The sequence below is a fragment of the Carcharhinus amblyrhynchos genome, chromosome 2 (genome assembly GCF_965287045.1).
Source record: "Carcharhinus amblyrhynchos chromosome 2, sCarAmb.v2.hapA, whole genome shotgun sequence".
NCBI classification, from domain to species: Eukaryota; Metazoa; Chordata; class Chondrichthyes; order Carcharhiniformes; family Carcharhinidae; genus Carcharhinus; species Carcharhinus amblyrhynchos.
In genome coordinates this window covers 129,712,558-129,740,134 of record NC_137325.1, presented here as the reverse complement: position 1 = coordinate 129,740,134, position 27,577 = coordinate 129,712,558, and the positions used below count along the sequence as shown (strand labels likewise).

Sequence of the window (27,577 nt, the reverse complement as noted above, 5' to 3'; positions counted from 1 at the left end):
TTACAAGCAGCAGCAGAAATCTCCCTCAAACTGCAAAAGACAATGATCAATAACCCATTTGAGGAGTTTGCTGACAGGTAAGCGATTGCCAGGATACCAGACAGAAATCCCACACGTCTTCAAAATATGCCCCAAGAGCTTTTATGCCCAAGGTGTTCTCAATCTCACATCATTTGAAAAACTATACTTAATACTGCATTGCAGCACTTACGGGAATGTAACACATTCTTCTGACTGGATTATGTTACAATTATTAATGTTTATAAGGTTATGCTTTGGAAAGGTGTCTTCAATTTGAGGATAAAATGAAAGGAATCAGGTGATCTGTGCTAAATTCTGCCTGATAATAGTTATGTTTACTGGACTCATTGAAGATTAAAGGAAGGTCTGGATTAAAGGCATAATGTAATCACACTTTTAATGGCCAAGGTATCTGTGATGTCAATAGACAGGCTGTTAGCCTTCAGGAAGTATGAAAAATATTTGGTCGTAAAAAGGTATATTTTGAACTGTCCATGATTCCGGGATAGGATAGACTTGGGTTTCAAAGAATAAGCATTTCTACCTGGTTACAAGGCCCACACAGTTCACATTAGTTTTGGGAAGGGTGTAGAGGAAGGCATTGTAAAGATCAGGTTTCTTAAAATATCAAGACAGCTAGGTTAGCCTGCCAAGGTCTGAAAGGAAAGCAGCTGGAGGCCAAAAATTACAAATCAAGTTCAAAGTTCACACTTGGATTGAAATTAGTGAAGAGTTAAAACAAAGCTGGAAGATTCACCTAGCTTGCACTGGAGGGAGGATTTCCAGTAATTCTCTCATTATGAAGGATTCATTTACTTCAGTAAGACCTTTGACAAGATCCCTTATGGCAGACTGGTGCAGAAGGTGAAGTCACATGGGATCAGAAGTGAGTTGGCAAGGTGCATACAGAACTGGCTTGGTCATAGAAGACAGAAAGTAGCAGTGGAAGGGTGCATTTCTGAATGGAGCGCTGTGAGAAGTGGTATTCCTCAGGGATCAGTGCTGGGACCATTGCAGTTTGTCATATAAAATATATAAATGATTTGGAGGAAAATGTAACTGGTTTGATTAGTAAGTTTGCGGACGACACAAAGGTTGGTGGATTTGCGGATAGCGACGAGGACCATCAGGGGATACAGCAGGATATAGATCGGTTGGAGACTTGGGTGGAGAAATGGCAGATGGAGTTTAATCTGGGCAAATGCGAGGTAGTGCATTTTGGAAAGTCTAACAGAAAGGAAATATACAGTAAATAGCAGAACCCATAAGAATATTGATAGGCAATGAGATCTGGGTGTATAGGTACACAGGTCATTGAAAGTGGCAATGCAGGTGCAGAAGGTAATCAAGAAGGTATACGGCATGCTTGCCTTTATCAGCTAGGGCACTGAGTTTAAAAATTGGCAGGTCATGTCGTAGCTTTATAGTATCTTAGGCCGCACTTGGAACAGTGTTCAATTTTGATCATCTCACTACTAGAAGGATGTGGAGGCTTTGGAGAAGGTACAGAAGAGGTTTACCAGGATGTTGCCTGGTATGGACGGCATTAGCTATGAGAGGTTGGAGAAACTTGGTTTGTTCTCACTGGAATGATGGCGGTTGAGGGACGACCTGATAGAAATCTATAAGATTATGAGGAGCATGAACAGAGCAGATAGTCAGAAGCTTTCTCCCAGGGCAGAAGAATCAATTACTAGGGGGCATAAGTTTAAGGTGCGAAGGGCAATGTTTAAAGGAGATGTATGAGGCAAGTTTTTTTTTTACAGGTAGTAATGGGTGCCTGGAACTCACTACCAGAGGTGGTAGTGGAAGCAGATACAACAGTGACCTTTAAGGGGCGTCTTGACAAATACATGAACATGATGGGAATAGAGGGATATGGTACCCGGCAGGGTAGAGAGCTTTAGTTTAGTCGGGCATCATGGTTGGTGTAGGCTTGAAGGGCCAAAGGACCTGGTTCCTATGCTGTAATTTTCTTTGTTCTTTAACTGTTTTGCGGTTAGAAGTTAACAGGCTGGGAAAGGAAAAGAATGGAAATAAATCCTCAGGAACCAAGAATCATTCTGGACTGATCCTGAATTGAATGTCGACTTTAAAGGACTCTGTAACATATACCTGTGAAGTAAGTTTTATTGCTTGTACTCCATATAAGAGAGTTTTTTCTGTAGGTTAAATTACAACCTGTCTACAAAGATAGTCTTTAGTTAACAGGGCTTTTAATTTTGGTTACATAATCTTGTGTTATCTGGAAGGTCGTATTGCTCTTTAAAAGCGATCAGTCTCCACAGAGAAGACAACAATAGGCAAGATTTCTACCACTGAACCATGGTTGATACTCATTATCTTCAGAAATTAAAACAGAAAATGTTGGCTATTCCGTTTATCCCTCCAGATACTGTCCAACCATGTTGAGTATATGCAACATTTTCTGTATATACACTAGGATTCAAGACCCTGGGAGTTTAGAAAATTGTTACCCAATGATTTATGCATATGCTGCTTTACGCTGCATAAAATACTTGCAACCAGTTGTGCCAGATATGGATTGTGTTTTCAGAAGTGTGTATTCACTTACTTCTTCTTTCTTTATGTGGGCAACACTCATGAAACACTGAAGCAAACTATTTTTTACTTCATCACCATCTTCAGAATTGAACTCAAAATTTTGCAAAGCTTGATGGAAGTGCCAGAGTCGAACTATATCAGCATTCTGTGCATGTTGAAATGGAAAGAAAATCAAAATTTATTTATTTGAATGGCATGCAAGAGCTACAGCACTCTATGATTACACACCTCATCATCTTAAGAAAATAGACCAAAGAGAAATGAAAAGGAAAATAAAGTTATCATAACAGTGCAGGCAGGCATGAACAAACTGATAAATATTAGCAGTTATAATACATCAGGAATCATTTGGAATAAGGCAGAGAACAAGATCACACAAGCAACCTGTGATGATTTTATCATCAATTCATCCAAGTACAACACAGCAATTTACAAGTGAAGCAGTTTTAACATAATAAGACAATGCAAACATGCTTGTCCTCACTTTACTGTAGTATACACTTCAATGTTTCCAAACAAATGCCTCTTTTCTGTATCCCTTGTAAGCTTGAAACTTCCACTCATTTGATCCAATTCTGCCATCTGCTTCATATGACTTCACTTTTAATTCAGTGTTATGATCCCAACACTTGTTATACCCAGGTAGAGAAGTGTTAACAATATTAAGTTGTAAAATACTTTGAACCATCCATTTGATTCCAGGATAGGATAGATTTGGCGTTTAAGATCCCAGAATGGAATCCTGGCATAGAAGACAGTAACGTTCATGTTTTTTTATAAAACATGGAGGAACAGAATCACAGGGTTGTTCATTAGCTTTGACAATAAGGTAAAAATAACATTAAACATAAAAATGTTAGATTATTATACAACACTCCTTTACTCTCCCCTTAGTTTAGCAATTACACATAGATTTTAAGCCTGACTTGGATTATAAAGTACATAGTAAGCTACAATTGTCTCATTAGCACCAAAAGTCCCTTTTAAGAAGAGGTCAAACACACACTTAGTTCTGAACCCAAGTTAGGGTCTGTGGGATTCTCCTCAGATTCCCCCAGGTGATTGTCACATGAGAGTTTCCAAACTCTATCTCCCAAAAATATTTTTAATATCTTATTGCCTGCATTTCGAAATCCAGCCTAGGTTTTCCCAATGTCAACATTAAAACAAAGCTTTCACTCCACTTTTAACAGGAAATTCAGTCCAGGATTTTACATCAACCCCTTTAGGATTTCTTTGATTTGACTATGATCCAAACAGTTCACAATTGCTTTAACTCTCAACTCCCAAATTCTTATTAAAATGATATCAAAAGTATTATCTACCCAAGAGCTGCTGTTCCACTTTACTGCAATTGTGTCTTCCATTTTTCCTTCTGAATAATGCCTCAGTCTCTATTCACTCACTTCATTCACCTTAAAAAGTCCTTCTGTCCCAATTGCCTGGTTATCTAGACAGTATCTTGATCCTTAGGAAACCTGCATCTTTGCAACTTCCTTGTCCTTTGAGGTCATGAATAAGGTTTCAAGGTCGCAGGAGTGTACTGGCAGGCAGGAAGATGGTTTGAGGTGTGTCTACTTCAACGTTAGGAGCATCTAGAATAAGGTGGGTGAACTTGCAGCATGGGTTGATACCTGGGGCTTCCATGTTGTGGCCATTTCGCAGACATGGATTGAGCAGGGACAGGAATGGTCGTTCAAGTTCCGAGGTTTAGATGTTTCAGTAAGATCACGGAAGATGGTAAAAGAGGGGAAGGTGTGGCATTGTTAGTCAGGGACAGTATTATGGTGGCAGAAAGGACGTTTGATGAGGACTCGTCAGAGGTAGTGTGGGCTGAGGTTAGAAACAGGAAAGAAGTCACCCTGTTGGGAGTTTTCTATAGGCTTCCAAAAAGTTCCAGAGATGTAGAGGAAAGGATTGCGAGGATGATCCTGGATAGGAGCGAAAGTAACAAGGTAGTTGTTAGGGGGGATTTTAACTTTACAAATATTGACTGGAAAAGCTATAGTTTGAGTACTTTAGATGGATCAGTTTTTGTCCAATGTGTGCAGGAGCGTTTCCTGACACAGTACGTAGATACGCCAACAAGAAGCGAGGCTACACTGGATTTGGTACTGGATAATGAACCAAGCCAGGTGTTAGATTTGGAGGTAAGTGAACACTTTGGTGATAGTGACCACAATTCGGTTACGTTTACATTATCGTTGGAAAGGGATAGGTATATACCGCAAGGCAAGAGTTATAACTGGGGGAAAGGAAATTATGATGCGATTAGGCGAGATTTAGGATGCATAAGATATGGAAGGAAACTGCAGGGAATGGGCACAATTGAAATGCGGCGCTTGTTCACGAAACAGCTATTGCATGTCCTTGATAAGTATGTACCTATCTAGCAGGGAGGAACTGGTCGAGCGAGGGAACCGTGGTTTACTAAAGAAGTTGAATCGCTTGTGAAGAGGAAGAAGGAGACTTATGTCAAGATGAGTCGTGAAGGCTCAGTTAGGCCCTTGAGAGTTACAAGTTAGCCAGGAAGGACCTAAAGACAGAGCTAAGAAGAGCCAGGAGGGGACATGAGAAGTCTTTGGCAGGTAGGATCAAGGAAAACACTAAAGCTTTCTATAGGTACGTCAGGAATAAAATAATGACTAGGGTAAAATTAGAGCCAGTCAAGGACAGTCGTGTGAAGTTGTGCGTGGAGTCCGAAGAGATAGGAACAGCGCTAAATGAATATTTTTCGTCAGTATTCACACAGGGAAAAGACAATATTGTCAAGGAAAATACTGAGATACAGGCTATTAGACTAGATGGGATTGAGATTCATAAGGAGGAGGTGTAGCAATTCTGGAAAGTATGAAAATAGATAAGTCCCCTGGGCCGAATTTATCCAAGGATTCTCTGGGACGCTAGAGAGGAGATTGTAGAGCCTTTGGCTTTGATATTTAGGTCATCATTGTCTGCAGGAATAGTGTCAGAAGACTGGAGGATAGCAAATGTTATCCCCTTGTTCAAGAAGGGGCGTAGAGACAACCCTGGTAATTATAGACCAGTGAGCCTTACTTCTGTTGTGGGCAAAGTTTTGGAAAGGATTATAAGAGATAGGATTTATAATCATCTAGAAAGGAATAATTTGATTAGGGATAGTCAGCACGGTTTTGTGAAGGATAGGTCGTGCCTCACAAACCTTACTGAGTTCTGTGGGAAGATGACCAAAGAGGTGGATGAGAGTAAAGCAGTTGATGTGGCATACATGGATTTTGGTAAAGCGTGTGATAAGGTTCCCCATGGTAAGCTATTGCAGAATATACGGAGGCATGGGATTGAGGGCGATTTAGAGGTTTGGATCTGAAATTGGCTAGCTGCAAGAAGACAGCGGGTGGTGGTTATGGGAAATGTTTATCCTGGAGTTCAGTTACTAGTGGTGTCCGTAAGGATCTATTTTGAGGCCACTGCTGTCTGTCATTTTTATAAATGATTTGGATGAGGAAGTAGAAGGATGGGTTAGTAAATTTGCGGGTGACACTAAAGTCGGAGGAGTTGTAGACAGTGTGGATGGATGTTGCAGTTTGCAGAGGGACATAGATAAGCTGCAGAGCTGGGCTGAGAGGTGGAAAATGGAGCTTAATGCGGAAAAGTGTGAGGTGATTCACTTTGGAAGGAGTAACAGGAATATAGAGTACTGGGCTAATGGTAAGTTACTTGGTAGTGTGGTTGAGCAGAGAGATCTTGGTGTCCATATGCATAGATCCCTGAAAGTTGGCACCCAGGTTGATAGGGTTGTTAAGAAGGCGTACGGTGTGTTAGCTTTTATTGGTAGAGGGGCTGAGTTTTGGGGCCATGAGGTCATGTTGCAGCTGTACAAAACTGTGGTGCGGCCGCACTTGGGAGTATTGTGTACAGTTCTGGTCGCCGCATTTTGGAAGGATGTGGAAGCATTAGAAAGGGTGCAGAGCAGATTTACCAGGATGTTGCTTGGTATGAAGACTTGGTATAAAGACTATTCCCGCTCAAAAAAGACAGTAGGACTAGGGGGCACAGCCTCAAGATAAAAGGGGGGCGGTTTAGAACGGAGTTGAGGAGGAACTTCTTCACTCAAAGGGTGGTGAATCTCTGGAATTCTCTGCCCGTTGAAGTGGTGGAGGCTGCCTCGCTAAATATTTTTAAGACGCGGGTTGATGGGTTTTTGATAGGAGAGGGGATTAAGGGTTATGGGGAGAGGGCGGGAAAGTGGAACTGAGCCACGACAGATCAGCCATGATCTTATTGAATGGTGGGGCAGGCTCGAAGGGCTGGATGGCCTACTCCTGCTCCTATTTCTTATGTTCTTATGTTCTTATGTATGGTGGGAAGGTCTGATGAGGAAAAGCTGAGGGACTTGAGGCTGTTTTTGTCAGAGAGAAGGAGGTTAAGCGGTGATGTAATAGAGGTATATAAGATGATCAGAGGATTAGATAAAGTGGACAGTGTGAATCTTTTTCCTCAGATGGAGATGGCTAGCACAAGGGGACATAGCTTTAAATTGCGGGGTGATAGATATAGGACAGGTGTCAGAAGCAAGTTCTTTACTCAGAGAGTAGTAACAGCGTGGAATGCCCTAGCCGTAACAATGGTGGATTCGGCAACATTAAGGGCATTTAAATGGTAATTGGATAAACACATGGATGATATTGGAATAGTGTAGGTTAGATGGGCTTTAGATTAGTTTCACAGGTCGGTGCAACATCGAGGGCCAAAGGGCCTGTACAGCGCTGTAATGTTCTCTGTTGTCCTGTCCACCTTTTCCTGGCAGAGTTGAGAGCTGTTCATTCATTAGTGAGCTGTCTCCAACTGCCCTGATTTCCAGTTAAAACTAAGAACAAAGGAATGCCTTTACCTCTGGGAAGTGGGCCCCTGTGGCTATGCAACCATTGCTGGTTTATTTAATCCTTACACTGTATCCATCTCTAAGCATAATAGAATCACAGTTGAAATTGAAACCAACCGCCATACATACAAATATCTTTGTCCAGCATGAATCTAACTATCAGTTTTTATTCTTCCAGGCAGAGAAACATTAAACCCATTTAAAACTATGTCTTATTCCTAATGTGTAATTTCTAACCAAGTAATTTCTAACTGATACAAATATAAATCCCTTAAACGCTACCTTATGTTTTCCTAACATCAGGTTCTCCCCACATGTATTTTTCACTCGTATCTTGTTCCTACTCCTAGTCTGGGTTTAAAGCTGTGCCTTTCAATTTCCACAGCAAAAGGCCTTATTTCTGTTAGACTTGTCATTTTTAAACAGGTCCTTATCCTAGAGCTTTTTTGTTTCTAATTCTACATGCTCAACTTTTTAATTTCTCAATTACCTTTTTATTAAGTTAGTGATGTAAATTACTAGGGGGCCCGCTGTTTCATTGACACATCCATCCTACCGTCTCTATATGGTAAAACAGAGGGAAGCAATGAAGAGAAAACAGCCTACAAGAATAGAGAACATAAAGGGAAAACAAGTTTGAGAAATAGAAGTGCAAGAGGCATTGGGAGAAAGGAAATAGTTTGAAGGGCAGAAGCAGAAAAAAACAGAACAGGAAGCCAGTCAGGACCAGGCAGAGAGTTATACAATTATTACATATCGTATGTTCATGAAGAATGTCATAGACAAATCAACAGTACAAAATAGTCTGTAAAACTAATCTTCTAATCAATAAAAATCACCATACCGAAAATTTGCTCAACAAGGTTTTCTCCAACAACATAATAAAGGCAGTTTTCCCCAATTCTTCTTTGCCTTCTAATCCTTTGTCCCACCAAGTCACAAACAAATGTTGGATTGTAATTTTCAAATTTCCTTGAAATGTAGGCAATGCTGGCAAAATGCCTATGAAGAAAAGAATTAAAATACAATCGACAAAAATGTTCTCAGGTCAATCAAAGGAAGGTTGGGACACTTCTGATGGATTGGGAAAGGTACAAACAAATAATCATTCACAGTATTATTAATTCTACTATGCTTTACAAGTCCATTCATTGTTTATTACAATATTACAAGAAAAATCATTCAACCATTCTTCATTTATTTATTTCTTTATTTATTGTATGACAGTGCTACTTTCTTGGTCATGTTCATTATTGTTACAATTTCAGGTGATATTACCACTGTACAAGCCAGTACCTAGGACAGGGCTTGGCTTGCTAGATCATGAGAATTTTTTTTTAGATGCGTGAGTGAATAGGGTCACAAGACTGCAATGATCTTTAACAGAATAATAAAACATTTATTAGATGAGAAAAGGGCAAACATAATCCGTGGATAGGTTTATGGACGAGAAGGGATTGGTTTAGGTTAGTGGGTCATTGTTTTGTAACTGGTCGGCGCAACATTGTGGGCCGAAGGGCCTGTTCTGCGCTGTAATGTTCTATGTTCTATGTACCACCGCTTCACCTCAGCTAGACCTTTACAACATACTATGGAATCATCCCCCACACAATGCTTTCCCTTAGATGTTTTCATCAAGGATCCACCTCTAGGATTTCAGGTTTACCTTTCATATTCCTCTGCCCTGGATCGGCACATGCATTCAAGCTTCCATATGACCTCTCAGTATCCAGCCACACCAATAGAACACCACTGCTATAATGTGTCACCAATTTTTTGATTACCCAGATGCTTCGCTTCTCACCATCCAACGTCTGCACTGTAGCCCTGCCTTCAAAGGAAAGCCTCTCTCTCTGCTCCACTGAACAGAATCCTTTTTCCAGATTGCTGTTCTTTGTTTCTTATATATCCTGGAACCATTCTGTTCCATTTCCTGGTTTCTGGAACCCCATTCTTTAGCTTCTGGGACTTGCTTTCTGTCCCTTGAATTGCCTTGTCTTTACTGGCAATGCCTGTGGAATGTTCCTTGCCTCTGGGTTACCTGGTTTATCAATATGGGCCTCTTGTGTGCTCTGTGTTTCCCATATGGGGTTGTTAAACCTTATTGTAATGCAGACTTCTAAAACAGAAGCAGACTGTCAGGCTACCTTTAATAATATGAAGCCAAACTTGGGTTTCAACCCTTTTTTAGTACATAATATAGAAACACAGAATTATGCTTATTCAATCTTATACCTGATATCTAACACACACACAATACAAATGTAAATTATTTAGCTCTATTTCCTAACAATTATACATCAGAGTTCAGATCCACAAGACAAAGATAAAAACATGCTGTAATTACCTAAGCTCTTTCACAACAGGAATGAGGATCATCTAGTCTCCAGCTGTTAAGGCTGCTTAAACAACTGCAGACCATATAAATCTTCTTTTTCCTAACAGCCTTCAGAATTGTGAGACAGTGGTTTGAGTCTTGTTGGTTACCTCTACATTACAACATCACCTGCTGCGGGTTTCAACTCCATTGCAGCATGGCAGTCTCTGTCGTACCTCCTGTATATTAAGGTGCATGAATCAAGCGGCTTTTTTCTCCAGCTGAGCTTTTAGTTGTCTTTCAACTCTTCCAATGCCTCCTCCAAACATTTAGCTTCTAATCAGTTTCTATCATGTAGTTGTCTATGTCAATGTATGCCAGTCATATTGTGCTTCCAGGTGTCCTTATAACAGAAGGATAAGCTTCCAGAATATCCTTACAGTGGCCAATTCACTGTCCAGTAGATCTTTGGATATGTGGCCATTACCCATTCCATGAACATGGTTAAGCTATCGAAGACACTGTTGGCTTATAAATGACTGCATGCTGACAAATATGTTTCCGTACCTCACCGAGAGCAGAAAATTCTTCAGCCATTTCTCCAGTCATGTACCGTCCAGGGGGTTTTACTACTGTTGAGGGTGCACTGATGACTTAAGCTTGCAGTTTGGTTTTGTCCACAAGGTTCCTGTTGATTTGCACTCTCTTACTCAGCTCTTACATATATATTGCTTCAGTAACAGCCACAAATTAATAATGTGTAAGGCATCAAATGAATATATGCTTTAAAAAAATTAGGAATAGATTTCCCACCATCACACATTATATTGATACCCCCGAAATTTGCAAAAACTGTCACTGCCAGATGATTCAAATTGTATGCCCAGCAAAAAAATTTGACTTATGCCACATGCTTAAAAACTTTAGATTATCATCAACAAAAAATCTGTGATCTCCCTCAAAGTTGTCTAACATAGTGGATTAAGAGAGAATTAATTCCTGTTATCACATTGGATGTTCTCACATGCACGCAATTACTCACTGTGCAAGCCGAGATCTTGTTCCAAAAATCAAAACCATCTGGTCAGGAAACACCCCGACATTTAACCTCAGTAATCATTGCATAACTTATACATGTTTGCTGGTCCTTCCCAACTCAAAACAGCCTATTCACATAGACTAAAGCTAATCCTTCCTTATCAATTTTGTGTCTTTCTTCGAAACTTTTTCTGTGGCTTCTTCATTCTCCACTTTGTGAGGAACTAAATTGGGCACAGTTGAGGTCTGAAGAAGGTCTAACCAATCTCCTGTACCATGAATATAATATTTTTGAATTACAACCATAGTCATTAGTTACTACATAACCATATGTTATTGAATAATTATGATACCAAGGCACGAAACAGTACAGTCATGCCAAAATGAAACACTTACCATTCAAAATAATAGCAATTTCCAGCAAGTCACTGTAAACATCATTCTCATCGATTACACGTACTGAAGCCACAACAACCTCAGTTATACCACTGATCACAGACATATTTTTCTTCTGAAAAGAAGTACAGGAGAGGTCTTACTTGCTAAAAAAAATGCAATTTTCACAATTAACATTTGATACAATTAAAAATGCCCCATGTCTCTTCCATGTCTGAAAAAAAATCATATGCCAAAACCAGGAATGGTTCTAGTGGGGTCTATAGAATTTAATAAGTTAAAACCAAAAGTGCCTTTACACAGCAGAACAGAGCTACAAAATCCACCTCCATTTGTAGTAGTCCTTCTGACATTTTGAAACTATGTGCTGCGGCAGAGGGGGCAACATGGACTGTTTCCCATTGCAAAGGCCAGTGGGAAAACACACCCAATCTTCTGGCTCCCATCTCAATAATTATGCATTTGGGTGTTCTATGCCAGATTCAGTGCTGGGGCAGGCCTGGATGATATTTTGCACAAAAATGAAGATAGATGTCCGGGAGCACTCGAAGACAAAAGACCTCCAAGAATATTCCGAGGCTGGAAGGTGGATCACCCAGTTCACCTAATTTGGAAAGTTCACTTGCAGATGCAAATCTGATCCACTGCTGTGGTGTCCCACAGGGTGACAGCTTCCAGCCTGAAATTCGGAGGCAGCCCAGGCATTGTTTAGAAGAATCTCAACATGAGCACGTTGTGTTATTTTGAATATGTTTCCTGCCAGCATCACAAAAAGTCTGACGTAGGTGACCTGGATCCCATTAATGAATGAGACTCATACCATTCCCTGGTGAGTTTCAGAACTGCCATGGCAGATATTAGACTAGACGGGACTGAGGTTCATAAGGAGGAGGTGTTAGCAATTCTGGAAAGTAGGAAAATAGATAAGTCTCCTGGGCCGGATGGGATTTATCCTAGGATTCTCTGGGACGCTAGGGAGCAGATTGCAGGGCCTTTAGCTTTGATCTTTAGGTCGTCATTGTCTACAGGAATAGTGCCAGAAGACTGGAGGATAGCAAATGTTATCCCCTTGTTCAAGAAGGGGAGTAACCTTGGTAATTATAGACCAGTGAGCCTTACTTCTGTTGTGGGCAAAGTTTTGGAAAGGATGATAAGAAATAGGATTTATAGTCATCTAGAAAGGAATAATTTGATTAGGGATAGTCAACACAGTTTTGTGAAAGGTAGGTTGTGCCTCACAAACCTTTATTGAGTTCTTTGAGAAAGTGACTAAAGAGGTGGATGAGGGTAAAGCAGTTGATGTAGTGTATATGGATTTCAATAAAGTGTTTGATAAGGTTCCCCACGGCAAGCTTTTGCAGAAGTTACGAAGGTATGGGATTGAGGGTGATTTAGCGGTTTGGATCAGAAATACGCTAGCTGTAAAAAGACAGAGGGTGGTGGTTGATGGGAAATGTTCGTCCTGGAGTTCAGTTACTAGTGGTGTACCGCAAGGATCTGTTTTGGGGCCACTGTTATTTGTCATTTTTATAAATTACTTGAATAAGGGCGTAGAAGGATGGGTTAATAAATTTGTAGATGACACTAAGGTCAGTGGAGTTGTGGACAGTGCAGAAGGATGTTGCAGGTTACAGAGGGACATAGATAAGCTGCAGAGCTGGGCTGAAAGGTGGCAAATGGAGCTTAATGCAGAAAAATGTGAGGTGATTCACTTTGGATGGAGTAACAGGAATATAGAGTACTGGGCTAATGGTAAGTTACTTGGTAGTGTGGCTGAGCAGAGAGATCTTGGTGTCCATATGCATAGATCCCTGAAAGCTGGCACCCAGGTTGATAGGGTTGTTAAGAAGGCGTATGGTGTGTTAGCTTTTATTGGTAGAGGGATTGAGTTTCGGATGCATTAAGGTCATGTTATGGCTGTACAAAACTCTGGTGCAGCCGCACTTGGAGTATTACGTACAGTTGTGGTTGCCGCATTATAAGAAGGATGTGGAAGCACTTGGAAAGGGTGCAGGGGAGATTTACCAGGATGTTGCCTCATATGGTGGGAAGGTCTTATGAGGAAAGGCTGAGGGACTTGAGGCTGTTTTCATTAGAGAGAAGAAGGTTAAGAGGTGACTTAATAGAGTCATATAAGATGATCAGAGGATTAAATAGGGTGGACAGTGAGACCTTTTTCCTCGGATGGAAATGGCTAGGATGAAGGGACATAGCTTTAAATTGAGGGGTGATAGATATAGGACAGATGTCAGAGGTAGGTTTTTTACTCAGAGAGTAGTAAAGGCATGGAATGCCCTGCCTGGACACAGTAGTGGACTCGTCAACTTTAAGGGCATTTAAATGGTCATTGGATAAACATATGGATGATATTGGAATAGTGTAGGTTAGATGGGCTTTAAATTGGTTTCACAAGTCAGTGCAACATCGAGGGCCAAAGGGCCTGTATTGCACTGTAATGTTCTGTGGCAGGTATCAGCGGAAGATCCCACTGTAAATTAACATTGACACGAAATAAATGTCTGGGCATCCTGCCATATTCTCCCCTATATTGAATACAATAGCAGGGTTTGGGAAAATTTTGCCCTGTGAAATGAGAAAATGTGGCTAACTTCGCTATGAGGATTATTACTTCCTGACAACATACAGGAATATTTCAAAATCAAACCAAAAAAATGCATTTCATTCTATGTAAGTAAAAACGCAATCATGCTAAATTAATGAAGTCTGAAGTGAAATACAAACACAACTTATGGTCGTGCCAGTTTATGGATTTCGGCATTCTACAGATCACCTCCTCACCATATCCTGTGCACCCTCCACCTCCATCTCATCGTCACTGTCTTCATGTTCCTGCCAATTCTCTACTGGATTCTCTAATATCACATCAGTTAAGAGCCTCTTCAGGCGCTCCCAAAGTGCTTCTCTTTGCTTCCGCGGGAACTCCTGTAACACCTCATTTAGATCAAATGGATCCGATTTGTTTTTCTAAAGGTAAGAAAAATTAAACTGAAATCAAAAATGATTATTTTTCCCCAAAGGTCAGCCATTTGATTTAAAAACATGGAAGAATATTACCATGAAAATTCCCAAAACAAAACAAAGAATATTTTCTCTCAGCAGACACATCCAAAATATTTAAATCCAGCGAGTCGGCCATAAAATGCCTACTTGATTCCAAACTTTAAGCTATAGGCATTTCATTTTGGAGACAGGTTAACTCCCTTCACAAGACAAGTGGGAGATGTTCATATTCTTCAATTGTCTTTCATCGTCAAACACAGCATGGCCACAAAATCCAAGTAAGTGGTTCTACCAGTTGGGCTTGAACAGATTAAACAATACCAGTCTGGCTTTCAAATCAAATCCACAAAACTATATTCAGCCACAAGGAACGAGGAAGGTAATTAAATCTTATTTCATTCGTTTCAATACCTTGCTGATGCCAGAGATTTTATCTCAAACATTTTACAAGCTTAGAACGAAGTATTAAAAAAAAACTGTAACTTTTGTCCTTAGTTTCTCTTTTTAAGAATTTGAGTGTGTCCTTTTGGTCTACATTCACAATTTTGTTCTAAGTAATTTTCTAAATTTACCTTCTATGAAGTCTATCATTTTCTAATAGATATGTTTCCAGTCTTTTCCCATACATCTGAAACCAGAATCAGTCTGGTGGCTCTTCTCTGTCATTTCAAACTCTCTCATGAGTGGATGGGTAAAACTCAGGGCATGGCCTGACCAACCAGTACAATTGTAACTGAACCCACTAACAGATGGGCACAGTAAAATAGCTCTTCACATTGGGAATTTATTGCATTGTCTAAATTGAAAATGCCAGTCATCAGAAGATTGAGAGTTGCAGAAGCAGATTCAATAATTTTCAGAAGATGAACTGGATGAAGTGCAAAAATCTGAAGAACTATAGGGAAAGAGCAAACGTGTAACTAATTGAATAGCTCTTTTAAGGGCCAGCAAAGTCATGATGTATTACATAACCTCCATTTGTACTGTATCATTGCACACTTCTATGTGCAAATAGAATTCTGATTTCATCTGAAGTTCCACAGAAGTAAAAATAACTGTTCAAGTTTATTAAAAGGCTTCTAATAAGTGATAATACAGAAGCAAAATATTGCAGGTGGTAGAAAAATGAAAGAAAATAGAAAATGCTGAAAATACTCAGCAGATCTGGCAGCAGTTGTGGGAGAAAAGGCGTTTATGTTTAATGTTTCAGACCAATGATCGCTTGTCAAAACTCCAATCAGTTCTAAAGAATTGACCTGATCTGTTAACTGCTTCTCTTCCCACTAGTGCTGCTAGCCCCATTGATTATGACTAGTACTTCTTTATTTCTGATCAGAGGTAATTGTTCAAGGAAAAGGAAGGCGTCAGTCAGATGGATTACAACTTTTTTCTAGATTTATACCTTCCCTGCATTCCCAATTCCCAGCAGTTCTACCAGATAATGAAATTGGATGATCACAAAATTAATAATAATGCAATATATGCAAAGAGAAACCTAAAGAGAAGGCAGATAGGAAAGAAAATTAAATTGAATTTCACTTCACCAATTGATCAGCAAAAAAAGTGATTAATTTAAAATTGTCAATTCAGATGTGAGCTATGATAGTTATCTTTTATAATGAAGAGTTATTGAAAATTACCATACAACTGGGGCCTTGGCCATTGTATTTTTGAAGATAAAGATCAATAAATACATGAAGAGAAAGATTAAGAAAGTGAGATTCATATTACTTTACACAAGAGGTACAGATATGATAGATTCATAGGTCTCTTTCTGCACTGTATGATTCGACTACAACAGATTTCAACATATTCTATTAACTATTGTTATTAATGAAAATGGATAAACTGCACCAATATGTATTATTTCAAAAGTATTCCAAACAGTTGCTGTACTTACATGAAGTTGAATAAAATTCAGAAAGTCTTCCACAGACTCTTTGCACACAGAATGTAGAAATAAGTCACGCTTTGTCATGATGGACAATCCCTTTCAGCATCTAAACAAATGGTTTCTGACATAAAAAAGATGCATGTTAAGGAAGAACAGAACCTTTTCATTAATATTTGCTCAGTAAACAAACAAGTTAGGCTTGATTTCTCTTAAAAAAGAAGCAAGATACTGGAATTTTGTGAACAGTTTTGCTGTTCCTGACATTATAACTGGAACTCTGCGCCAATTACACTGAAGTGCCAGCAGCATGAATGCAAAACATATGCAATTCCTCAACAGGGAAGATTTTTGCTGGTGCAAAACTGCAGAGACCTTAAACTAGTATGGCAGGGGAATGGGTGCCATAGCAGGGAGTTAGAGGAGGTGGAAACTAAACTAGAAACAAAAGGCAGAAAAGCTGATAGCAAGGGAATGAAAGACAAAAAGCAAACAATGGCTCAAGTGTCCCTTGAAACGGGCTTAGTGAAAGAAAACATGGCAGAAAAGAAAACAGCATAAAAAAAAGATAAATGAACTGACAGCACAATTAGTTAAGTGGGTGCAATCATTTAGCCAGTACTTCGACAGGGTTTCAAGGAGCTCAAAATTGGATAATCAATATTCAGAGTTATTTGACTTTTACGGAGGATGAGGAGGATGGCCAGGAAGGAAAAGGTGGTCGGGCTGTTCTGCTAAGAATGGAAATAAGTAAAGTTCTAGGGACAATCTAGGCTCAGAGGATAAGGAGTTGATTTGGGTGGAAGGGACAAACACCAAAGGAAGAAATAGTAGGAATATTGTTTAGCCCCCAAAAGGTAGCCACACTATAAAGAGTTCAAATCAAAAAATAACAAATGCATGTAAAAAGAGCATTGCATGGACAATTTTAATTTCCATATTCATTGGGTGAATCAAATTGGAAATAGCAGCCAAGAGAATTAATTCATCGAGTGCATTCGGGATGGTTTCTTGGTGTACTATGTTATGGACTCAATGAGAGATCAGCTATTTTGGATCAGGTAATGTGTAATGAGGTGGGTTTAATAAATTATCTCAAAGTTAAGGATCCCAAAGTAGTAGTGATAAGAGAATGATAGAATTTAGCATGCAGCTGTTGTGAAAGAAAAGTGGGACTGAAATATCAGTGTTAAACTTAAAGAAGGGGAATTGGCCAAAATAGACTGGTCATATAGATTAGTAGGTAAGACAATAGATATGCAGTGGCAGACATTCAGAGAGATAATTAGTCATACAGATTTACAGAATGGAAACAGCCCTTTGGCCAAACTAGTACATGCCACCCAGTTTTTACTACTAAACTAGTCCCAATTACCCACATTTGGTCCATATCCCTCTATACCAATCTTACTCATGTAACTGTCTAAATGCTTTTTAAGACAAAATTGTACCCACCTCTACTACTACCCCTGGCAGCTCGATCCTGACACTCACCACCCTGTGTGAAAAAATTGCCCCCAGACCCTTTTTTATTTCTCCTCTCTCAACTTAAACCTATGCCCTCTAGTTTTAGACTTCCCTGCCTTTACAAAAAAAAGTCAGCTATCTTATCGATGCCCCTCATTATTTTGCAGACCTTGAGAAGATCATCCTTAAGCCTTCTGCACTTCAGAGAAAAGGTCCCAGTCTATCCAGCCTCTCCTTATAAAACATCAAGTCCTAGTAGCAGCCTAGTAAACATTTTTTGCAATCTTTCTAGTTTAATAATATTCTTTCTATAACAAGGTGACCAGAACTGTACGCAGTATTCCAAACGTGGCCTTCCCAATATCTTGTACAACTTCAACAAGACATCCCAACTCCTGTATTCAAAGTTCTGACCAAAGAAACCAAGCATGCTGGATGCCTTGTTCACCACTCTGTCCACCTGTGACTCCACTTTCAAGCAGCAATGAATCTGCACCCCCTAGATTTTTTTGTTCTATTGCATTCCACAATGCCCTGCGATTAACTGAGCAAGTCCTGCCCTGATTCAATCTACCAAAATGCATCACCTCACATTTATCTGAATTAAACTCCATTTGCCATTCATCAGCCCATTGGCCCAACAGAGCAAGATCCCGCTGCAATCCTGGATCACCTGCTTCACTGCCCACTATGGCATCAGCAAACTTACGAACCATGTCTCCGAAATTCTCATCCAAATCATTAACATTAATGATAAATAATAGTGGACCCAGCACTGATTTGCGAGGTACACCGCTGGTCACAGGCCTCCTGTTTGAAAAACAACCCTTCACAACCATCCTGACTTCTGACATCAAATCAATTTTGTATCCAATTGGCTACCTCACCCTGAATCCCATGAGAGATTTAACCTTATGCAACAACCTACAATGCAGTACCTTGTCAAAGGTCTTGCTAAAGTCTATGTAGACAATGTCGACTGTACTACCTTCATCTACCTTCTTGGTTACCCCTTCAAAAAACTCAATCAAATTTGTGAGACACGATTTTCCACTCAAAGCCAGGCTGATTGTCCCTAAACAGTCCTTGTCTCTCTCAATGCCTATAGATCCTGGCCCTCAGAATACGTTTGAACAACTTACCCACTACAGACATTAGGTTCACCAGTCTGTAGCTCCTAGAGATTTCCCTGCAGTCCTTCTTGAAAAAGGCACAACATTTGCCAATCTTCAGCCACCTCACCTGTGGCTGTCTCCGCTAGCCTGCCTGCAATTTCCTCCCTGGCCTCCGACAACGTCCTAGGATACACTTCATCAGGTCCTGGGAACTTATCTACCTCGATGCACTTTAAGACTTCCAGCACCTCCTTCTCTGTTATATGTACACTCGTAATATGTACACTCCTCAAGGCATCATTATTTATTTCCCAAAGTTCACTAAAATCCATGCCTTTCTCAACAGTAAATACTGATGAGAAATATTTATTTAGGATCTCACCCATCTTTTGTGGCCCCGTACATAAATGACCTTGTTGATCTTAAAAAGTCCCTATTCTCTCCCTGGTTACTCTTTTGCCCTTTATGTATTTGTGGAAGCTCTTTGGGTTCTCCTTTGCCTTATCTGCCAAAGCAATCACGTGTTCCCTTTTTGCCCTCCTGATTTCTTTCTGAACTCTGACACCCTCTATACTCTTCAAGGGATCCACTTGATCCCAGCTGCCTATGCATGTCATGCACCTCCTTCTTCTTGAGTACGTGAATATTAAGGAGGAGGATGTGTTGGAACTTTTGAATTCTATCAAGGTAGATAAGTCGCCTGGACCAGATGGGATGTACCCCAGGATACTGTGGGAGGCGAGGGAAGAGATTGCAGAGCCCCTGGCGATGATCTTTGCGTCGTCAATGGAGACGGGAGAGGTTCCGGAGGATTGGAGGATTGCGGATGTAGTTCCTATTTTCAAGAAAGGGAACAGAGATAGCCCGGGAAATTACCGACCGGTGAGTCTGACCTCAGTGGTTGGTAAGCTGATGGAGAGGCTTCTGAGGGACAAGATTTACGAACATTTGGAGAGGTTTGACATGATCAGGAATAGTCAGCATGGATTTGTCAAGGGCAGGTCGTGCCTTACAAGCCTAGTTGAGTTCTTCGATAATGTGACTGAACACATTGACGAAGGAAGTGCCGTGGACGTAGTGTACATGGACTTCAGCAAGGCGTTTGATAAGGTCCCCCATGCAAGACTTCTTGAGAAGGTGAGAGGGCATGGGATCCAAGGGCCTTTGGCCTTGTGGATTCAGAACTGGCTTGCCTGCAGAAGGCAGAGAGTGGTTGTGGATGGGGCTTTTTCTGAATGGAGATCAGTCACCAGCGGAGTGCCTCAAGGATCTGTTCTGGGACCCTTGTTGTTTGTCATTTTCATAAATGACCTGGATGAGGAAGTGGAGGGATGGGTAAGTAAGTTCGCTGATGACACTAAGGTCGGTGGTGTTGTGGATGGTCTGGAAGGATGGCAAAAGTTGCAGCAGGACATAGATAGGATGCAGGACTGGGCGGAGAAGTGGCAGATGGACTTCAACGCGGATAAATGTGTAGTCGTCCATTTTGGCAGAACCAACGGGATGAACGAGTACACTATCAAGGGCAGAAGTCTGAGTAGTGTTGAAGAGCAGAAGGATCTTGGGGTCCGGGTCCACAGGACTCTTAAATCGGCCTCGCAGGTGGAGGAGGTGGTCAAGAAGGCGTATGGTGTACTGGCCTTCATTAATCGAGGGATTGAGTTTAGGAGTCGGGAGGTAATGCTGCAACTTTATAAGACCCTTGTCAGGCCTCATTTAGAGTATTGTGCGCAGTTCTGGTCGCCTCACTATAGGAAAGATGTAGAAGCTATTGAGAGGGTACAGAGGAGATTTACAAGGATGTTGCCTGGACTGGGAGGCATGCCTTATGAAGTTAGGTTGAGGGAGCTGGGACTCTTTTCCCTGGAGAGACGAAGGTTGAGAGGCGACCTGATAGAAGTTTACAAAATGTTGAGAGGAATAGATAGGGTGGACTCTCAGAGGCTATTTCCCCGGGTTGAAATGGTTGCTACGAGAGGACACAGATTTAAGGTGCAGGGAGGGAAGTTCAGAAGTGATGTTAGGGGTAAGTTTTTCACTCAGAGGGTGGTGAGTGAATGGAATCGGCTGTCGTCAGCGGTGGTGGAGGCGAACTCGCTGGGGTCTTTTAAAAGACTTCTGGATGAGTATATGGGGTTTAATGAGATTGAGGGTTATAGATAGGTCTGTAGGTTGGTAGGTGTTGATGTGATCGGCGCAACTCGTGGGCCGAAGGGCCTGTTTGTGCTGTAGTGTTCTATGTTCTACTTGACCAGGGCCGCAATATCCTGAGTCACTCAGGGTTCCCTACTTTTACCAGCCTTGCCCTTTGCTCTAAAAGGAATGTGCTTACCCTAAATCCTGGTTAACACACTTTTGAAAGCCTCCCACCTACCAGCCATCCCTTTTCTTGCCAACAACTCCCCCAATCAATTTTTGAAAATTCCTGTCTAATTTGTCTTGCCCCAATTTAGAATTTTACCTTTTCGACCAGACCTATCATTTTCCATAGCTACCTTAAAGCTAATGGAATTATGGTCACTGGTCCCAAAGTGAACCTTCATTAACACTTCTGAAACTTGCTCTTCCTTATTTCCCAAGAGGAGGTCAAATTTTACCCCCTCTCTTGTTGGGCCATCCACATGCTGAATGTGAAATTCCTCCCGAATGCAATCAACAAATTTCTGTCCATCCAAGCCCGAAATGCTGGGAAAGTTAAAGTCCCCTACTATTACCACTCTATTTTTCTTGGAGCTATCTGTAACCTCCTTACATATTTGGTCAATTTCCTGCTACTTAGGGCCTCTAGTACAATCCTATCAAAGTGATCTCCCCCTTATTTCTCAGTTCTACCCATTACAGATTCAGTGGGCAAATCCTCAGAAGTACCCCCTCTGTGACATTCTCCCTAATCAAGAAAGGAAATTCCCCCTCCTTTCTTACCTCCTGTTCTATCCTTCCTATAGCATCTGTATCCTGAACATTGAGCTACCATGTTACTAAAATTGTTACTAGAGAGGCAGTGCTCGGCAGACTGGAGGGACTGATTGTGGACAAGTCCCCAGGACCGGATGGAATGCATCCAAGGGTTCTGAAAGAAATGGCGGAGGTGATAGTGGATGCCTTGGTGATTATTTTCCAAACGTCGCTGGATTCCGGGAAAGTGCCGGAAGATTGGAAAGCGGCTAATGTTACGCCGTTGCTTAAGAAGGGTGGCAGGCAAAAGGCAGGGAATTATAGGCCGGTTAGTTTAATGTCTGTTGTAGGTAAAATGTTAGAATCCGTCATCAAGGAGAAAATAGCGAGGCATCTTGAGGAGAATTGTTTGATAGAGCAGACGCAGCACGGTTTCGTTAAGGGGAAGTCATGTCTGACAAATTTATTGGAGTTCTATGAGGATGTGTCTAGGGCGGTGGATAGAGGAGAGCCGGTGGATGTGGTCTTTCTTGATTTTCAGAAGGCATTTGACAAGGTGCCTCACAAGAGATTATTACAGAAGGTCAGGGGACATGGAGGTGGGGGTAGGGTGTTAGCGTGGATAGAGGATTGGCTGTCAAATAGGAGGCAGAGAGTGGGGGTCAATGGGTGCTATTCGGATTGGCGGTTGGTGACTAGTGGAGTGCCCCAGGGGTCGGTGCTGGGGCCTCAGCCATTTACCATTTATATAGATGATCTGGAGGAGGGAACCGAGTGTATGGTGTCGAAATTTGCTGATGACACCAAGATTGGTGCGGCAAATTGTGCGGAGGGTGTGGAGAGTCTGCAGAAGGATCTAGATAGGCTGGGCGAATGGGCCAGGAACTGGCAAATGGAATTTAATGTTGGCAAATGTGAGGTTGTCCACTTTGGTAGGAATAACGGTAGGAAGGACTATTACTTACATGGCGAAAAACTGCAGCATGCGACGGTGCAGAGGGACCTCGTGGTCCTTGTGAATGAGTCGCAAAAACCCAGCCTGCAGGTGCAGCAGGTGGTCAGGAAGGCAAATGGGATGCTGGCCTTCATAGCGAGGGGGATTGAATATAAAAGTAGGGAGGTCTTGCTGCAGCTGTATAGGGCACTGGTGAGGCCGCAGCTGGAGTACTGTGTGCAGTTTTGGTCGCCGCACTTACGCAAGGATATTTTGGTCTTGGAGGGAGTGCAGAGGAGGTTTACTAGGCTGATACCGGAGTTGAGGGGGTTGAACTATGAGGAGAGGCTGAATAAACTAGGCTTGTACTCATTAGAGTTTAGAAAAATGAGGGGAGATCTCATTGAGACATATAAGATGATGAATGGGATGGATACGATAGAGGTGGAGAGGCTCTTCCCGCTCAGAAAGGACAGTCGGACTAGAGGGCACAGCCTCAAGATAAAGGGGGGGGGGCGGTTTAGAACAGAGTTGAGGAGGAACTTCTTCACTCAAAGGGTGGTGAATCTCTGGAATTCTCTGCCCGTTGAAGTGGTGGAGGCTGCCTTGCTAAATATTTTTAAGTCGCGTGTTGATAGGTTTTTGATAGGCAAGGGGATTAAGGGTTATGGGGAGAGGGCGGGAATGTGGAACTGAGACACGACAGATCAGCCATGATCTTATTGAATGGTGGGGCAGGCTCGAGGGGCTAGATGGCCTACTCCTGCTCCTATTTCTTATGTTCTTATGTTCAAATAATAGCTGTAATATCCCAGATCCTTGTGCCATTCCATGCTGAGTTCATCCATCTTGCCCATCAGGCCTCCTGCATTGAAATAAATGCAGTTTAATCTGGACTTCCCTGGCTCTCTGCCCTACTCTTGCCTGACCTATCTAGTACAAGGATTATTAACACTGCCTTTACTATTTCATGTGCTCTCTTTAACTTCCGTGCTGTCTTCAACCTTCTCTGTTGTTTCCTTACTGCTCTGGGTCCACCCCCTGCCAAACTAACTTAAACCATCCGGAGTGGCTCCAGCAAATCTCCCTGCCAGGACATTAATCCCCCTCCTGTTCAGGTGGAACCCATCCCTCTTGAACAGGTCACCTCTGCCCCAGAAGAGATCCTAATGACCCATAAATCTAAATCCCTGCTCCCTGTACCAACTCTCAAGCCACGCTTTCATCTCCCTAATCTTTCTACTCCTACTCTCGCTAGCACATGGCAGCAGCAGTAGTCCAGAAATTACTACCCTTGAGATCCTGCACTTTATCCTTCTGTCTAACTCTTTATATTCACACTTCATGGCCTCACCTCTTTTCCCATCTACATCACTTGTATAGCAGTACGTATAACAACCTCTGGCTGCTCACCCTCCCCCTTAAGAATTTCCTGCAACCACTCAAACGTCCTAGACCCTGGTGCCAAGGAGGCAACACACCATGCTGAAATGTCGATCGTGAGCACAGAAACGCCTGTCTGTGCCTCTTACTAGTGAGTCTGCTATTGTTACTGTCGCTTGCTCTTTGCCTGACCCTGCTCTACAGCAGAACTAGGTGTGATGCTAAAGACCTGGCTGCTGCTGGTATTTTCCCGAGAGGCTATCCCGCTCAACAGTATCCAAAACAGTATACCTGTCTGAAAGGGGAATAGCCACAGAGACTCCTGCACTGCTTGCTTGCCTCTCCTGGTAGTCATCCATCTACCTGACTGAACCTGTGGTGTGACAATCTCCAGTAACTAGTGTCTATATCACTCTCTGCCCCCTTGTATGCTTGTGATGTGGAGATGCTGGCGTTGGACTGGGGTAAACACAGTAAGAAGCTTGACAACACCAGGTTTAAGTCCAACCGACTTATTTGATAGTAAACTCACAAGCTTTCAAGGTTTCCCTCTTCGTCAGGTGAATGGAGAGTACTGGCCTCAGACAGAGCATATAACAGCACAGACAGTTTACAGATTACTGATTAGAATGCAAATCTTTACACCTAACCTGCTATTCAAGTCTTAAAGTGGCTAACAATGTGAGTGGAAGGAGCGCAGTACTCTCCATTCACCTGACGAAGAGGGAAACCTCGAAAGCTTGTGAGTTTACTATCAAATAAATCGGTTGGACTTAAACCTGGTGTTGTCAGGCTTCTTACCCTGTATGCTCCGCAGAGGGTCCAGCAGCAATACTACTACACCAATACCTCCCCTGTAGAGGATACTACAAGCATCCCAGAGAATTAAATACAGTTACTAGAGAATTAGTTTCAGGCAAACTAAAGGGGTTAAAAGCTGATAAGTCCCCTGGACCAAATGATCTGCATCCCAGGATTTTAAAGGAGGTAGCTACAGAGATCATTGACTTATTGGCAGTCATTTTCCAAAAATCTTTGGATTCTGGAACTGTGCCAAAGGTTTGATGAAGGGTCATCCAGACTCAAAACATTGGCTCTATTCTCTCTCCACAGATGCTGTCAGACATTTTATTTTATTAGTGGCATAAATAGGATTACATTAACAATGCAATGAAGTTACTGTGAAAATCCCCTACTCGCCACGCTCTAGCGCTTGTCTGGGTACACTGAGGAAGAATTTAGCATGGCCAATGGACCTAACTAGCATGTCTGTCAAACTGTGGGAGGAAACCAGGGCATCGGGGGGAAAGCCACACAGACACAGGGAGAACATGCAGACTCCGCATAGACAGTGACCCAAGCTGGGAATCAAATCCGGGTGCCTGGCACTGTGAGACAATGTTGCTAATCACCATACCAATGCTTCCAGCATTTTCTGTTTTTGTTACACAGAAGATTGATTGGTGCATAAATCAAAATTGGAGTTCTTTGAACCAAGGCAATTTTATAAATAGAAAAGAAAACTGGCTGGAGCTACTTTGATACAGTCAAAATATTATCTGACCTGATCTTTACTTTGTGCCAGGTTATGTCTCAAGTCATCTCCTCCTGTAGCTGATCAAAACAATTGGTGACAGTGCTGCCAAAAGTCTTTTACATTGCAGAAGCAACAGGATTGGCCAGAACAACTACTGCTCGATCACCAATGACAGCCTTCGTTCCTTCTTCCCTTATGATTGGAAGAGCAATCGGAGAAGGAGAGAAGGGATCTATTATTGGAGGCGTGGAGCAGCTTGCTCAGAGGCACAATCTGATCGGAGAAACAGCCTCTCAAATGGCGTTTCTCTCATTTTCATGAGTCCTCCATTCAAAATACATGGTAATGACCTATTTTTCAATATTTTGATTTTTTTTGCACTATTTGAGAGGTTTCAAGGGCGAATTCTGTCACCCACATAAATCTTTACACATCTCGCAACAAATTTTCCACATTGACCAAGTGAAGAACCTTACTGAAAGTACCTACAACCATGGTACCATAGACTAGTCACAGCATCTCCAAGGCCTGAACAGAAGCAGCCACTCATCCAAGAAACATGAGAAACGCACAGGCCTGCAGATTGCAAACTGCACAGGCCACAGGAGATTGAAACATGACCCCAAGGCTCCTCTTCCCAGCTTACTACTAGCAAATGTCCAATCCCTTGAAAACAAGCTTTCCAAAAGAAATTGCGAGACTGCTGTGTGCTCTGCACCACGGAGTCATGGCTCACTCCCACTTCACTGGATTGTGTCCAACAACTGATTTTATTTATTGTCACATGCATTATCATACAGTGAAAAGTATCCTTTCTTGCGCACCATACAGATAAAACATAGACTGCAGAATGTAGTGTTACAGTCATAGCTAGGATGTAGAGAAAGATCAACTTAATGCAAGGTAAATCCATTCAAAAGTTTGACAGCAGCAAAGAAGAAGCTGTTTTTGAGTTGGTTCGTACATGACCTCAGACTTTCGTACCTTTTTCCCGAAGGAAGGTGGTGGAAGAAAGAATGTCAGGGTATGTGGAGTCCTTAATTATGCTGGCTGCTTTGCCGAGGCAGCGGGAAGTGTAAACAGAGTCAATGGATGAGAGGCTGGTTCGCGTGACGGATTGGGCTACATTTATAACCTTTTGTAGATCCTTGCGGTCTTGGGCAGAGCAGGAGTTATACCAAGCTGCGATACAACCAGAAAGAATGCTTTCTGTGGTGCATCTGCAAAAATTGGAGAGAATGGTATTGGACTAGCAAAAATTTCTTTAGTCTTCTGAGAAAGTAGAGGCGTTGGTGAGCTTTCCTAACTATAGTGTCAGCATGTGGGGACCAGGACAGTTTGTTGGTGATCTGGACACCCAAAAACTTGAAGCTCTCGACCCATTTTACTTCGCCGCCGTTGATGTAGACAGGGACATGTTCTTCTTTATGCTTCCTGAAGTCGATGACAATCTCTTTAGTTTTGCTGACATTGAGGGAGAGATTATTATTGCCATACCAGTTCACCTGACTTTCTGTATTCTGTGTCGTCATTGTTTGAGATCCGGCCCACTACAGTGGTGTCGTTGGCAAACTTGAAAATTGAATTGGAGGAGAATTTGTCACACAGTCATAGGTATGTAAGGAATATAGTAGGGGGCTGAGAACACAGCCTTGTGGGGCACTGGTGTTGAGGATGATCGTGGAGGTGGTGTTGTTGCCTATCCTTACTGATTATGGTCTGTGAGGTAAGAAGTTCAGGATCCAGTCACAGAGGGAGGTGCTGAGGCCCAGGCCACGGAGTTTGGAGATGAGTTATGGGAATAATGGTGTTGAAGGCTGAGCTTAGTCAACAAATAGGAGTTTGACATAGGTGTCCTTGTTAGCTAGGTGTTCTAGGGTTGAGTGCAGGGCCAGGGAAATGGTGTCCGTTGTGGCGGTAGGCAAACTGTAGTGGATCCAGGTAGCCCGGGAGGCTGGAATTGATTTGTGCCATGACTACCTTTTTGAAGTACTTCATCATGATCGATGTCGTAGCCATCGACTGATAGTCGTTAAGGCACGCTGCTTGGTTTTCCTTAGGTACCAGGAAGTTATCTAAGGTTTCTTTATTGCATGGCAACCTTTGACAAGGCCAGGAGAGGTGACGGTACCTTCT

The 27,577-nt window shown here is 41.9% G+C and overlaps 1 protein-coding gene across 2 annotated transcripts in view; it reads right to left on the bottom strand.

Annotated features, from left to right (window-relative positions):
- Positions 1 to 27,577, bottom strand: part of ncapg2 (non-SMC condensin II complex, subunit G2) — a 97,807-nt gene that overhangs the window by 64,881 nt on the left and 5,349 nt on the right. Inside the window, exons 2-6 of one of the 2 annotated variants that reach the window (XM_080217481.1) lie at positions 16,120 to 16,234; positions 13,998 to 14,183; positions 11,199 to 11,313; positions 8,292 to 8,449; positions 2,597 to 2,731 (exon numbers count right to left, since the gene is read on the bottom strand). In XM_080217481.1, the coding sequence (XP_080073607.1) occupies positions 2,597 to 2,731; positions 8,292 to 8,449; positions 11,199 to 11,313; positions 13,998 to 14,183; positions 16,120 to 16,197 (672 nt within the window). In that variant the 5' untranslated portion in view covers positions 16,198 to 16,234. The remainder of the gene's footprint in view (positions 1 to 2,596; positions 2,732 to 8,291; positions 8,450 to 11,198; positions 11,314 to 13,997; positions 14,184 to 16,119; positions 16,235 to 27,577) is intronic. The other variant, XM_080217490.1, reaches the window with a different exon arrangement.